Here is a 16212-nt window from a genome sequence, read left to right on the forward strand (position 1 = left end):
TGCCAAAGGATGATTTTTGCGAAAACTTTTTCCAACAAACTGTTACTAGGGATGACACAGGTCGATATGTAGTCCAATATCCGAAGAAAGAAGGTTTTTGTTCCATGATAGGAGAATCTTTTGAAAACGCCCGACGTCGATTTCTTTCTATGGAGAAAAAACTGTCCAAAAACCTTGAACTCCGAACCAAATACCACGAATTCATGCATGAATATTTGCGAATGGGGCATATGAGACAAATAAGCGAAAATGAACCTGAACCTCAGTGCACATTTTACCTTCCTCATCATGCGGTACTTAAAGAGTCGAGCACAACAACAAAACTTCGTTGTGTTTTCGACGCATCGGCAAAGACCAACTCTGGATTTTCCCTTAATGATGCCCTGGTTGTTGGACCTGTTATCCAGGACGATCTCGTCTGCCTTTTGATGAGATTCCGCACACACAAGTTCGCTCTACTGGCCGATATCGAAAAAATGTATCGCCAGGTCAATATCCACGAAAACGATCGGAACCTGCAGAGAATACTTTGGCGGTTTGACTCGCGAGAACCAATCTCAAAATTCGAACTCACTACCATCACCTACGGTTTGGCCCCATCCTCATTCCTTGCAACCCGAACCCTGCACCAGTTGGCTGCCGATGATGGTCACTCATATCCACGAGCTGCGGTGGCCCTGAAGGAAGATATGTACATGGACGATTTCATCAGTGGTGGAGCATCGATAGCAGAAGCAGTGCAGCTACGCGAGGAGATGGACGCTCTAACTTTAAAAGGGGGATTCCCATTACGTAAATGGTGTTCGAATGAACCGGCAGTTCTGGTGGGAGTTAATTCCGACAATTTGGCATCACAAATTCCACACACCTTTGATCCTGAGGAGTCGATTAAGACGTTAGGAATGTCTTGGGTTCCTTCTACAGACCAGTTTCGTTACGAGTTTAATCCGAATATCCATAATGGTTTCATAACTAAGAGGAGCATTCTTTCCACCATTGCGCGCCTGTACGATCCACTTGGCCTTATTGCACCCATTGTAGTACGAGCCAAGATCCTGCTACAAAATTTATGGACAATTTCTATTGGTTGGGACGATGAAGTACCAGAACAAATTCAATCAAGGTGGACTAATTTTTTGAAAGATTTGCCTAATTTAGCTGATTTCCGAATTGATCGTTATGTTTTCCAAGAGGGAGAAATTGAATTGCATTGCTTTGCGGATGCATCCGAATCTGCATTTGGTGCATGCATTTATGCGAGAACTGTAAATCCGATGGGACATGTGAAAGTTTTGCTTATTGCAGCTAAGTCCAGAGTTGCCCCCTTGCAAAAACGTAGTTTGCCACAACTAGAGCTCTGCGCAGCACAAATTGCTGTTCAGCTGCTGTCCAAAGTCCACTCAGCTTTAAAAATCAATATCACCGATTCCTATTTTTGGTCCGACTCCACCGTGGTCTTATATTGGATCCGATCCCCTTCACATAAATGGAAAACATTCGTTGCCAATAGGGTGGCCGATATCCAAAAACAATCCAACCCATCGAACTGGAATCATGTTCCCGGGCACTGCAATCCTGCCGACCTAGTGTCTCGGGGGACATCTGTAAACCAACTACTGAACAGCAGCTTATGGTGTAATGGTCCTGACTGGCTACAGCGAGAGAAGGAGAGTTGGCCCCCACAGATAATCACCCAGCCAGACGTTCCGGAGAGTGAGTTGGAGTTCAAGATTTCCGTAATTGTTGCCCAACCATCACCACCACCCAACCCAATCATTACCCGCTTCTCTAGATATGACCGAATGTTGAGATCCATAGCCTATTGCTTGCGTTTTGCCAGAAACACTTGGGAGAAAATGTTATCACCATCGTATCACTTATCAGTTGAGGAGATTGAGCTTTCGAAATCGGTTCTGATAAAGATTGTTCAAAGAGAAAGTTACGAAGAAGAAATAAAAGCACTCAAGAGAAAGAATTCCGTGGGAAAGCGCTCAAAACTTAAACTTCTGAACCCGTTTCTCGACTCTGATGGAATTATTCGTGTTGGTGGCCGGCTGCAACTCCTGAGTGGTCCCTACTCCGCCAAACACCCAATAGTCTTGCCTGGATTCCACCACTTTACGAGATTGCTCCTGATAAATTATCACGAGAGGTTGTTGCATGGAGGAAATTCCCTCACCCTTGCCACCGTCCGCGACGAATTTTGGCCCGTAAATGGGAAAAGAGCCGTGAGAAGCATCATTCGCTCTTGTTATCGCTGTACTCGAACCAATCCACACCCCATGAGCCAACCCACTGGGCAATTGCCCCTAGCCCGAATTACTCCAAGTCGCCCATTTCTGCACACCGGCATAGATTATTGTGGGCCTGTTTTTGTAAAGTATCCCAATCGCAGAGCCAGCTCAATCAAAGCCTACATAGCCATATTCGTGTGTTTTTCGACCAAAGCAGTTCACATCGAACTGGTCGGTGACCTTACCACTGCTTCTTTCCTTTCCGCACTTCGCCGCTTCGTCTCTCGACGAGGTCGACCTCTCCACATCTATTCCGACAATGCCACCAATTTCTCGGGAGCCAAGAATGAGCTCAATGCCCTCTTCGACATGCTTCACAATGGTATCGAAGCAAAACAAATAGCCTCCAGTCTCGCATCAGAACGCATCCAGTGGCACATGATTCCGCCGCGCGCTCCCAACTTCGGAGGATTGTGGGAGGCTGCGGTTAAGGTTGCCAAACGTCATCTTATCCGTCAAGTTGGAACTACGACGCTTTTCTTCGAAGATTTGGTGACCATCCTGACGCAGATTGAAAGCTGCATGAATTCCCGCCCGCTCTGCCAAATGTCTGAGGATCCAAACGACTACGAGGTGTTAACTCCAGGTCACTTCTTGACTGGAACATCGCTTCAAGCCCTGCCGGATTTGAATTGGTCAGACGTTCCCACAAACCGTCTCAACCGATTCCAATTAATCGCCCAAAGGACGCAGCAGTTTTGGTACCGATGGAAGACTGAATACCTTCGAGATTTGCATCGATTGATCGTCGCTAACCCTGTGCGTGTTGAGCTACGTGTCGGTCAAATAGTCATTCTACGAGATCAACAGTTGCCCCCGATTCGTTGGCCACTAGCTCGCATCGAAATGCTCCATCCCGGCGAGGATGGAACAACCCGAGTAGTTACTTTGCGCACATCAACTGGAAGCTTCAAGCGGAGTATCAGCATGATTTGTCCGTTGCCGAACGAGGAATTCTACCCTGATGCAGCCCAAGATGACAACGAGGTGATTCCCAGTCCAGCGAAGAATGAAGACATCGAAGAAAATGTTAAAATTAAGTAAATTATTGTGAAATGGCACATTTCAGGTGGCCGGCTTATGTTAATTCTTAACGTTATATTTTCCCACAATTTGAACTGTTCTAACAGCTTTGAAATTCAAGTGCTCCAATTATGTTCAGTTATGCTTTGATCTAGATTTGAATTACTCGAAATGTCAATGTAGAAGTCAAAAAGAAATCGAGAGCAAAGAAGTAAGACTCTCTTCCGTTCCAACCATCCTACCATACGGACGTAATAAAAAGTTTCCTAAACATCGTGGTTTACTTAAAATAAAAGTAGTCAGTTTTTTGTACAATAAAATTCGGTTTTTGATTAAAGCAAGTGGTCGGAGTTTTTAATAAGTTTTCCGGAAAGGCGATTCCACAACTAGACGTATCAGATCCATATCTCAAAAAGTTGCAAACTTATGAAAACAAAATTATATGCATTTGAAAGGCACATTCTTAAGCTTTAATGAACATATAATTTCGTTTGTATGTATCAGGTTTTACTACTAAAATCTTTTGTCTGAAAGATGGTAGTTTTGAAGTTTTTGTTAAGCCAGCCTAGCAATCTCTTGCTTTTTAGCAAAAGGAAGGATGAAATCTTTTTTTTTCTCTTCCTACCGTTGACAAGTGAAGACGATAGTTCTTAATTTGTTAAGATTGAAGAGTTGACCCTGTTTAGAAGCGTTAGTTCCATTATAGTTAGTAAATCATTTATCTGAAAGAAGGTAGTTTTGAAATAATCGGCATTTTGCGTATTTTATCAACACACATCTTTAAAAATGTTGCCCTTTTAACACAAAAGTGGCATAGATGCATGATTTTGTAACCTTTAATTTTCATGACTTTCTTTAAAGTTTTATCTTTATTTATAAAGTTTTATTTTTGGTTAAATAGTTTTGTAAGAGAGTAAATTAGAATGAAATATTAAAATTAATATTCATGATCTTCTTCTTCTGATTGTTCTAAATCAAGCATGTAGCTGGCATCGGCAACAAAGGAAAAATGTGGTCTTGGTTTAGAATTTCTTAGGTTTGTTATAAGAGGGTCCGAAGATTCGAGCATCCGATGCATAAGGTCGATGTTTGTTGCTTGCCTTGAAAATTTTCAAGAGTGATGTTCTCTAAAATTTCGAATATCCTTATTCCTAGACTCTTGAGCGTCTTCGGATAATTGCCCAATGGGTATTAAAAGGTGTTTCACGATTTGAGCCCCATGAAATAAAATTTTGTGAACTGCTGCGGGTATATAATACCACGGATACAAATTGATTAGTTTCATGGCCGTTTCCTTAAAAACATTTATTTTCTGGCCAGAAGCCAAAACTTGCAGAAAAGTTCCAAATCTATACCTTAAATATTAAAAGTTAGTACAGAAAAACGAAATCGTACTCTATAATTACCAAAGATTTCTGCAGATTTTTCAGATTCTTGAAAAAAAAAACGCCTTGCTGTATTGCCATCAGTTCTTTCAGATAAATGATATACTAACTATAATGGAACTAACGCTTCTATACAGGGCCAACTCTTCAATCTTAACAAATTAAGGACTATCGTCTTCACTTGTCAACGGTAGGAAGAGAAAAAAAAAAGATTTCATCCTTCCTTTTGTTAAAAAGCAAGAGATTGCCAGGCTGGCTTAACAAAAACTTCAAAACTACCATCTTTCAGACAAATGATTTTAGTGGTAAAACCTGATACATACAAATGAAATTATATGTTCATTAAAGCTTAAGAATGTGCCTTTCAAATGCATATAATTTTGTTTTCATAAGTTTGCAACTTTTTGAGATATGGATCAATGAAAATATGCAATTTTAAAACGTAATTACACAAAAAGTACCATTTAACGTCAAGATAGAAACTCGACACCTTCAATGAAGTTGTGCACTTTTACAATTGTTACAACTCTCTCATATAAAGTAAGACTCGAAAGTCGCTTAGAAAGAAGTTAAACGAAAATTTCTTTTTTTGAGGTTAGTTTTTAGAAAAATGTCTATAAATCTGTTGTTTTGAGAGATAGAGCTTCAATGCTTTCTACAAAGTTTTTTAAAACTGTATTGTCTACAAGTTTTCTGAACACATCATTTTGATTGGATGACAAATTCAAAAAATAAAAAAAATATCTCACTTTTAGGTAGATCGATCAGAAAAATAATAATGGCAAAATATGCGCAATTAAAAATAATGAAACATTGTAGAACATGTCATTAAGCTATTTTGACATCTAAGGCATCAAAAAGCCCATGATCACGTTTTTCGCGTTTTAAACCACTGTGCGGTGCCCAAAATTTGCATTATTTTAGCTTCAAATGCTTTGGCCTTATGCCACTCTGTAATGCTTACATGCTGCAAAAAAGCATTAAAGCAAGCTTGTGTGATGCCAATTTAATGCTTAGGAAATATAGCGATTGTTATTCTGATTTAGAGCTATGTTGCATTTCAAAAGCATTGTGAAAAGCTGATAAAATGCTAGGTGCATTTTAAAAGAGTGGTGTGATTCTAATATGATGCAGCATAGCACTCGAAGGGCTGTTGTAATGCAAAATTGCACTTGATGTGCTGATATAGTGTAGTTTAACACTTGAAGCTGGTTTAAAGCTATAAAAATGCAAAGTTGAAGTGCTTATGGTTACTTGGGCTGAGAAGCGAGAAGTCTCATACCGCTCATTACTCACATCTCGCTTCTCACTTCTCTTGTCCTACTTCTCATATCAAAGTTTTCATTTTTCATATTTCATTTTTCACTTCTCAAGTCCTACTTTTCATAACTCATGACTTCTTACTTCTCACGTTTTAATTTGTATGTCTCACTTCTAACTTTTCATTTTCTAACTTCTTACGTTTCACTTTTCATGTCTCACTTCTCATGTCTCACTTCTCACTTTCCAATCCTCACGTCTCATTCCATATTTTCCTTCATGTTGAGACCAAAGCTTTCCTATAATATGCCGCTAGTTACGAACCGATAACTTTGGCCTTATTCGTTCAGGAACTGGCCATGGCCAAGACCCCTTGTCCGCGAATCGATTCTCCTTTGGATGCCCTTCATGTTAAATCCAGTGCCCCTGAACCCCTTCTTACATGGGTTCTGTAATACCAAGAGATCTTCTCAGATAGGTCACATAAATAATACATTAGAAATCACATTATTCACATTAGAATTCACATTAGAATTAGCCATTATCTCCTCAACGACGCGACAATTCGTGATTACCTATTTGATTTTGTCATGCCACACGTACGGGAGAGTCAAAAGATTGTCGCACAGAGAGAGAATAAACACAAAACCATACGTCAGACTTTGTCGCTTGTTTTGAGACAAAACCAAGGACAATTTGATTCACTGATCAGGGGTAGTAACGAATTTTGAGTTAACCCAGTAGGCTCCGCAATCACTTTTAAATTTTCGCAATAAAACTTCCGGAGATCTTGATTTTGATGCCATTTGGTATGACTGGGACTTCCAGACTTACCGATGATTGATTTTGGAAGCAAACTCCCAGCTTCGATTGGGTATTCTGTAGCCTAGAACTGTCGTTCCGCATCGAGTCCAGGTGCTCTCGAACGACGACACACTGACTTTCGGCGACACACAGGCCCTGCTCTTGAAGACCCCTAATTCGGCATCCTTTATCGGGACTGGTGTCCCCGTGGCCACAGCACACGTGGTGCCGGTGCCGATTTTCCGCACTTTTAGGCCGGCAGGTTTTCAGGCGAACGTATCGACTCTTAACCAGACTGCGATCCTTCTTGGCCAGCAGCCAGGCCCGGTGAATTTTCGGGCAGAACTCAATAGGAACACAAGAACCCTCACTTTCGGGACATTCTCTTGAAAAGCTGTTCATGATAAGAACCGATAGATTGAACATCAATAACAGCAACTTCATCGACTTAAACTTGAGTGCTTAGGATATTATTTTCTTATTTTCAACTGTTTTGCAATACGATCATCTTATTCAACTAAAACTGAGGGCCCGTTGGGGGTGTGCTTTTATCAGAAATCGACCGGCGCGTGCGGTGACTGATGCAATAAGCTCAAATTTACCCTCTTGCTCGTCGCCGGGAAGGTGGTTTTACAAAATTGTTCTCTGTAAAGTTCACGGAATCGTTGCTGTATGCGCCGGTCGTCGGCGGCGCACGCGTCTTGCTCAGGTGAAATAAAAAAAAAAGCGCTGCTACTCAACAGCAACTCTCAAGCGGTAATCCCAGATAAGATTCCGATCAATGAAGCTGATCAGGTATTGTGACACCCGTCTTTGCATTGCTGATAACAACAACCGACTTGATATTGTTGATGCCTGGGATAGCCCTTTCTTTGATGACAAATCAGAAGTTCTTAGAATACCTGCGGCGATGAAAATAAATTTTGCGCAAACTACAGAAAAAAACTCAATCTATTTCTGTAACTGATAAAAATCCCGTCAAGCTAGCTCAGTAGCAAGAAATTCCTCGAACTGGGTCTCAGAGTCGGCTTACTACTGGGTAATCGGAGGACCTACGCGTACAAACTTTTCACAAAATACTATCAAAATTCTTTCACAATAATTACAACAATTAATTTGAATTAAGGAAAATGAATTTATTAAATCTTAAACAGAACTTTGATTTAAAAAGAATTTTTCAACTTGTACTTGCTTTTGTTTTGGATTTCAGTGAGTGTTGTGTGGGTGTGGGTAAGGTATTAAGTTGAAGTTGATGGGACGTACCGGTACGATTTCTGCTGCTGGTTCTGCTGTTGCCGCTGCTGCTGAAGTTGCCTGGTTCCCCTTTCTCGCTCAAGCCGGCTTATTGTTTTTGGTTGGATTGACGTTGTAGGTTCTTCCTCCCAGGTGGGAGTAAAGACAGCTGGTCCACAGATTACTTTGGATTCTGGGACACGTGACTAAATAGGCGGTCTATTTTCTATACACCCTCCTATATATACACACTACACACCTTGCACCTAACGAGCCTATAGTAAACTATAGTTTACTATAGTTTCTTTACTTGCACCACACTTGGCAACTTGGACTGCGATTTCGGTTGCTAAGACTTGTGTTGCCACAAGGGCAATTAGACCGGGAGCTGACGACACCCCTGCGTGTGACAGATCTCGCCAGCGATAGAAGAAGAGTAGGAAGAAAAAAAAAGAATTAGAATAGATTAAAGGAGGGAAAAAGCACATTTTTCAGTTAGACGTGAAAAAGGAAGCACTGAAGGAAGCATAGTTTCGGAAGAGGAAAAGGTTAGTTGTAGGTAGAGCGAAAAGGATTGGTGGAAGAGCTATTAAAGTGCATAGTTATCGAAAAGTGAAGTTTAAGCGGTTGCGCAAGGAAAATCGAGGTCGAGGTAGTCTCGATATTGCCAAATAAGGAACCGACAGATTTCCTTACGTCCAATCGGACCACATTATTGCTGTGCGGGTTTCGGATAGTTCGCTACAAGTCGATTTCATACAAATTACGGTAACTGGTTCGTCAGATTTATTCCCTCCTCAGTACTAAGTTGTTATTCCAAAATAGGATCCGAAACGTTGTACCCGGTTAGCGAGGAAGTCAAGCCAAGAGTTTGCTCGGTTGACTGATTGTAAGTGAGGTTAGGTATAGTTGAAACGTTTTCTAAAACCTGTATATATTTTTAGATTTGAAGTTTGTTTATTTGGAAATATACTGTCGAACACAGTTCGCCCCGGCGGTTTTGACTCTCGCTAACAACTTGTTTATGTTTACATTTTGAACTAGACGTAGAGATGCATGTCTTAAGTCTCCTGACAAGTAGGGAAGTCTTTCAGCGACCAAAATGTAAACATAAACAAGTCTCAACAACCGAAATCGCGGTTCTGGTTGCCGAATGTGGACGAGGCTTCAGGAAATACCTGATTGAAAAGATGCCCTACAGTGATAACAAGCGACGAACCTTAGATTTTGTATCTAAGATCATAAACTCTCGCATCGCACCGAAATCGACCCATTGAAAAATACTGTGCTATTTTGAAGCCGGAGCTCAGAGGGAATCTCAATTTTGGCAAATGTGCCAAAATATAACGGGTTTTTAAAACGACATTACCTTATAGTTTTCGCTATATCAAGACCAATATATTTGAGACCAGCGCCATACATTTTAACGTTCTTAAATATTGATGTCTTACGACTACAAAAATTAAAATTTTAAATAAATATGTAAAGTACTCAATAACGACTCAATTGATGAAACTTTCAAAAAACTAAAAAACAAATACAACTAAAAAACAAAACTAAAAAACAAATACAAACAAAGACTAATGATGACAAAAAATAACTAAAAAATGATGGAGATTGACAAAAATAGCAAATGTGACAAAAAAAATCACCAACATAACAAGAAAAGTAACAAATGCATACAAAAATGAAAAGAAAAAAAAATAGTCAAAGCTTGACTAAAAATTATGTTAATTATAATAGAAATAAGTTTTTCTTGTAGAAATAAGTGAAAAAAAAGTTGAGAAAAAAAAATAGTTCAATTTTGGCAACATAAAATGTTCGGGCGTGTTGCAAAAATCGAATGCGGTCTATACATGATTCACCTTTTCAAAACACCATTTTATCTGGTTCATCAAATCTCAAATATCGACTATCAGTTTTTATTTTTGACTCTAGTTTGTCGATTCTCAACTATCGATTTTCGATTCTAGACTTTAGATTCCCTACTATAAACAATCCAATTCCAAATCTAAACTGTTTTCTTTCGGTTTCGACTTTCGATCCTATGTTGTACGTATCGTGGTTAGTGATGTCAACCTTCCAGATTTCGTCTGGATCTTCTAGACTTTTGAACTTTGGCCAGACATTTTTTTGAGTTTCCAGAATTTTATACTTTTGTCAATTCTTCCAGACATTTCCAGACTTCGAGATGAATTTTTTGACAAAACAATTAAAATTTGAAATTGTCGTTGCAAAATGACACGAAATGATTCGAATTAGTAATTGAAGAGTGAGGAATGCAACGAAGTTGGTTGTAAAACAGAAAGTTAAGCATATTTAGAACGTAGTACTGCTGACACACCACAACAATGGTCTCAGGCAGTGAAAGATTATAGAACGTATGATTATTATGAAGTAGTGAATTCCCTATAGTGCAATGCAACTGCAATATTGCGATCTGGAAACAAAAAAAAAAGGTCGTCACGTATAAAGTTTGCCATCCCAACTTGTCCAAACATTTTTCCAAAATCTTCCAGACATTTCTGACAAACAGTTGGAATCACTGATCGTAGTTCTCGATTCTCGATTCTCTATTCTCGATTTCGAACTCTAAAATTTTGACCCTCTATACTCTTGACTCTCGTTGTATGACTACTCTTGATTCTCGATATTGATCTCTGGACTCGTGACTCTTAGCTCTTGACGTTCGATTCTTGGACCTTTATGAACCGTCATAACTTTACTGCTTATAGCAACATAGCCAAAACATGCATCCTGGAAATTGAAAGACTTGCGTCCTTTATTTTTCTTTCCAACGTAATCCCTATTAATTGTATACATTAGACCGTTCCATATTTGTATGGGTTGATTTTTCTATAATTTTTTTAAATTTCGCAATTCAATGTGTGATTTTTTTCAGCATTTCGTTGATATTTTGTGCATGGTGTAGAGGTCATTACACTTGTTTACAAAATTATAAAAATAATCACAAATTTATTGACTGACTCATGTTTCGAATGGTAAATCGGTCGCTGAATTCAAAAGTGAAATAAAAAAAAATCTAAGCAGCACCAAGGTGGGTATATATTCAGGAGGTGTTCCCGAATAACGAATTCCCGATTCAGCCATTTTGGCTATGTATTACTGTGAAAGTCGGAGAACCTAGTGTATCTAAGAACCTTGAGCAGCACTAGGTTTGAGTTATTTACATAATATGATATTTTGTTAAACGAAAAAAAGTTCTTGTACGTAAATCGAAATATCTCGGGTTATAAATCATTAAATTGAAATCTTTCTTCTTCATGTTAAAGGTGAATAAACCTTCATATTTTCAATAGATTTTGATTAATGACCTCGTGATTTCTATGTTCAAAATTGATTTTTAATGTTCACAAGAAATAAAAATATTAAAAACGAAAATTCCACTGCCAAAATTCGAATTTTTTTAAATGCATTTTTTTTTAGTTTTTGCGACTATAAATCCACAAACATCAACAGTACATTTCTGTCGTTTCTGTCTTTTTTACATTTTTGTCTATTTTGTCATTTTTTCATATTGATAGAAATAGAAATTATTTTCAAAAAGAGATTTGAAATGAATTAAAGTCTAAAACAGTTTTCGCTCTACGTATGTCGCCCATGTCGCTTACTGTGTGACGTCTGGTGGCGAATAGTGGAACTAAAAATTATGGCTGCGTACATTTGCGTTCATGATTTCTGCCATCAGAGGATCCCGCAAATGTACAGTCGTTAGGCCGATGACATAGTGAGTGCGATGCGATGCGCGAATCAGCGGAAAATTTACGGACGCAGCCTACACGAACTCGAGCGGCGGAACAAATTGACATCTGCTTCGCCGCGTTGAGTATGTCAGGCTTAAGCGATTCACATACATTTTCATCAAATGTGGTTCACCGCATTGAATCGCATTCACCGCATCGCATCGCATCGTATTCATTGTGTCATCGGCCTTAGTCTTAAAACATAATAAAAATGTAAAAGTTGAAAATTACGTTAATGTTTTTCATGGTTCAAAAGCCATATCTATATGTACATTTCAATTCAATGTTTTCCTAAAATAGAAATCTCTGGTTTGACTAACATTAACGATTTGTTTATGATCAAAATTAACGATCCGAAAAGTTCACTTCCAGTGTCATTTTTTATAAACTGGTTTTTTAAAAAGATGTAATAGTTTAACTGTTTTTATTTTCTGTCGAAGCTGTAGCTCTAACATAACAGTCCTCAAATTAGTAATTGGACTCGATGTCCAATATTGACATAATTGTACCTCAAACGGGGGAATCACCCGCAACGAAAGACAGCATCTGAGGTTGATCGTGCGTGGTCCCGCGCAGATGCAGACGAGATGGAAAAAAACCAATTGAGGAATTGAGTATGTATCTTAACAAGAGAGCTTTTGGAGCTTCATCAATGATCTGAAGAGAATGAATAAGGTGAATGGGGATTCACCGGGATTTTTCCTAAAATGAACGTCTTCATCATTTTGTTCTTTAAAGAACAAAAAATTAATTGTTTTTCACAACTTTACTAGTATAATGTATAACAAAGAGGTATCAGATAGTTAGAAAATGTGATTTTCGAATGATTCATATAAATTATTTTAAAATTGAGAGTGATGTGTAAAGTACAGGAATATTCCGTCTGAACCGGCTTTTGCATATCTACGTATAGTTGAATATCCGTTTCGAAAATAAACTGTACACTCATTTGAATCTTCAAGGAAAGCTCGATCAAGGAACAGTTTAAATTTAGAGCTAATCACTTACAATAATCCCAAATCATTGCTAACCGTTGTGCAATTGAGCTTGTATTCAACATCACCTCCTATCATCCTAGCCGGTCGTGATAGTAGTTTTCGATGAGTTTGTTCAATGAAATTCCTCTCGTTGTCGCGTCAAAACATTGATGACTAACGATTCCTGTCGAACCGGTTACATCGTAACGACTCCTTGGATCAAGATACAACTACAGCTGTCAATTTATCAATGAGTTATCACAAGCTTAGCCGAAAGGGAAAGTACCTTCTTACTAAGGGCGAACAACGATATTTCGAAGATGAGCTCAGGTTTACTGAAAAATCCAAAGAACGGATCTACTCAGCCTTAAGAAGGCTGAATGGACTGTAAAAAAGAAAAAAAAAACGACAAGACGACAAAAATGAAAAAATTAACAAAATTACAGAAACTACAATTTTTTTAAAAAAAATTGACAAACATGACAAAAAAACACAAAAATGACAAAAATTAAAAAAAAAATAACAAAAGTGATACAAATCACAAAAATGACAAAAAATGACAAAAATGACATAAAAGACAAAAATGACAAAAATGACAAAAATTTGCAAAAATGACAAAAATGACAAAAATGACAAAAATGACAAAAATGACAAAAATGACAAAAATGACAAAAATGACAAAAATGACAAAAATGACAAAAATGACAAAAATGACAAAAATGACAAAAATGACAAAAATGACAAAAATGACAAAAATGACAAAAATGACAAAAATGACAAAAATGACAAAAATGACAAAAATGACAAAAATGACAAAAATGACAAAAATGACAAAAATGACAAAAATGACAAAAATGACAAAAATGACAAAAATGACAAAAATGACGAAAATGACGAAAATGACAAAAATGACAAAAATGACAAAAATGACAAAAATGACAAAAATGACAAAAATGACAAAAATGACAAAAATGACAAAAATGACAAAAATGACAAAAATGACAAAAATGACAAAAATGACAAAAATGACAAAAATGACAAAAATGACGAAAATGACGAAAATGACAAAAATGACAAAAATGACAAAAATGACAAAAATGACAAAAATGACAAAAATGACAAAAATGACAAAAATGACAAAAATGACAAAAATGACAAAAATGACAAAAAATGACAAAAATGACAAAAATGACAAAAATGACAAAAATGACAAAAATGACAAAAATGACAAAAATGACAAAAATGACAAAAATGACAAAAATGACAAAAATGACAAAAATGACAAAAATGACAAAAATGAAAAAAATGGCAAAAATGACAAAAATGACAAAAATGACAAAAATGACAAAAATGACAAAAATGACAAAAATGACAAAAATGACAAAAATGACAAAAATGACAAAAATGACAAAAATGACAAAAATGACAAAAATGAAAAAAATGGCAAAAATGACAAAAATGACAAAAATGACAAAAATGACAAAAATGACAAAAATGACAAAAATGACAAAAATGACAAAAATGACAACAATGATAAAAATGAAGAATGACATCAATGACATCATCAGAAATGACAAAATTATTTACAAAATCTGCAAGACTCTTTCGTAAAAAGGTAATTTTTCTAATTCTAGATTTCTTATTTTGATTTTTTTTTTCATCATTGTTAATTGTAATCGATCGCGCTCTTCCGAATGAACTCTTAGGGAAAACCGCGCCTCCAACTTCGGAAAGGAATATTGAGAGCAAAAACAAACGGAGAGAGAGCTTTCGCGCACGGTCATCCGGATTCATTTCGTAACCGCCGCGATATATTTGAACTTATCACGAAACGTGACTGTTTTCCGCACCACAGTCGCATGGCAAAACTGAACGGAATCGGTCGTTTCCCTTGAGTCGTCTCAAAGTGTTGATATACTTCTTATTTTAAGAACTGTGCAAACAAATGCAACAATTGAGTGATAGTGTTTAATAAAGATAAACTTCAAGATGCTATATGTGACTGTTTTAGTAGTCTCCGGATTGTTGGCTTCTGGTAAGGGAGATTTAATTGGTTAAATGTTTTGGATTGATTGTTACTAACAAGAGCTTTCCTTTTTTGGCGTAGCCCTCTCCAAGCAGTGTCCAAACTCGGACGACGTTTGCGTTCCGGTTCGATATTGTCCCCCGATTGATTCGGCCATCCGGAAGCTTTTGATTAAGCCGAACCGGACATTGGCGAATCAAATTTATAAACGAGCATGCCATTCGGTTGACGAGGAAGAGCCCAGGGTTTGTTGCAACATTGCCGATCTACCGGTTGACAAAACTTGTCAGACGAGGGCCGGCTACGATGGACAAGGACGTTGTGTAGCCCCCGAAAAGTGTCCAACTATTGCCGATGGTTTGATAAGTCTCCGACAAAGTGCCAATTTGAGGGCCGAGATGGAACGGGCACTATGCTATCGGAACGAGACCCATTCGTACTATTGCTGTCCGGAAAAGGTCCTGGCCAATAAGGTCAAACCGCGGGACCGTCCTACATCGAAAGTTTCCAAACGCAGCTTCCGAGCCGTCGAAAATGGTAAGTTTTGGCGGGGAAACACCCTCGATGAATTGGTTCATCAGTGAATCATTAAATAAACTTTCCTGTCCACGCCTCTTCCTGCAGGGGAGCGTGCGTTTGCCTATTTGGCTCATTTGCATTAACGATTGGCTTGTTAAACAGAAAATCGGGGATTCCCTCGGCTGGAGCTAGAGTTCAATTTCGATCGCGTGGAGATTGGCGCCAACCAATTAACGAATGAATCGCCAGACTTCGAGGCGGCGTGGCCTTTCTTACAACGTCTAGGAATTATACGCTTTTTTAAACGATGATACGAATCCCAATTGTTTTTTTTTTATTTTTGTGGAACAACTGACACTGGAATTTATGCTATCATATTATTATCAGAAGAATAGTGCCGATCAATCAAAAGTGCTTGAGCCTTACGATGAACATAACCGGTGGAATTTTCGATGGGCATTTCCACGCGATGAACGTGGTTTCTGTAATGTAGTGTGAAGTTCAATCCAACAGGTCTTATCTTCAAATGCATTGAATGACATCTAGAGCATTCTCAAGTCTAAGAGTTACACTATATTACAAAACAGAAATGTTCGCTGATAGCAATACTTATCTTCCAAAAGCGATAAGCAAGTAGGGGAGATAAGGGCATAATGGCCACCTTAAGAAGGACGCTTATTTAACCACAGGAAACAGCAAGACACTAAAAAAGTTTATTTCCTAACTGGTTTAACATTGAAAAAGTTGATAAAAACATTTAAAAATCCATTTTAATTTTTTTTTGCGAAAATCAGTCACTATAGGGCCTTATTAAGAATTCCCCCTGGGGCAGTTAAATAATGGTGCTTAACTAATCGGGGTACGATGAGCGTAGAAAAGTAGAATCTAGCAGCAAATTCAACTCGATGAAATCAACTGAATAATAGA

General features: G+C 38.0%; 2 protein-coding genes across 2 annotated transcripts; both read left to right on the forward strand.

Moving 5' to 3' along the window:
• The first annotated feature begins 230 nt into the window (after positions 1 to 230).
• Positions 231 to 3338, forward strand: LOC129760919 (uncharacterized). The gene has a single exon (XM_055758600.1). It carries the CDS (start codon positions 231 to 233, stop codon positions 3336 to 3338), a length of 3108 nt encoding a protein of 1035 aa, XP_055614575.1.
• A 10873-nt stretch (positions 3339 to 14211) lies between these two features.
• On the forward strand, positions 14212 to 15640 carry LOC129760920 (uncharacterized). The gene is made up of 3 exons (XM_055758602.1): positions 14212 to 14775; positions 14848 to 15303; positions 15448 to 15640. The coding sequence occupies exons 1-3, from the start codon at positions 14730 to 14732 to the stop codon at positions 15594 to 15596; spliced, it is 651 nt and encodes a 216-aa protein (XP_055614577.1). The 5' UTR covers positions 14212 to 14729; the 3' UTR covers positions 15597 to 15640.
• The last annotated feature ends 572 nt before the right edge of the window (positions 15641 to 16212 follow it).

Source organism: Uranotaenia lowii, unplaced genomic scaffold (assembly GCF_029784155.1).
Source record: "Uranotaenia lowii strain MFRU-FL unplaced genomic scaffold, ASM2978415v1 HiC_scaffold_836, whole genome shotgun sequence".
NCBI classification, from domain to species: domain Eukaryota; kingdom Metazoa; phylum Arthropoda; class Insecta; order Diptera; family Culicidae; genus Uranotaenia; species Uranotaenia lowii.

Bases quoted from the DNA above. Each gene is read 5' to 3' on its own strand.
- LOC129760920 (XM_055758602.1), top strand. From the start codon at position 14,730: ATGCTATATGTGACTGTTTTAGTAGTCTCCGGATTGTTGGCTTCTG. The intron at 14,776-14,847 runs GTAAGGGAGATT...TTTTTGGCGTAG, and splicing joins CTCCGGATTGTTGGCTTCTG to CCCTCTCCAAGCAGTGTCCA. The intron at 15,304-15,447 runs GTAAGTTTTGGC...CTTGTTAAACAG, and splicing joins CTTCCGAGCCGTCGAAAATG to AAAATCGGGGATTCCCTCGG.
- LOC129760919 (XM_055758600.1), top strand. From the start codon at position 231: ATGAGACAAATAAGCGAAAATGAACCTGAACCTCAGTGCACATTTTAC.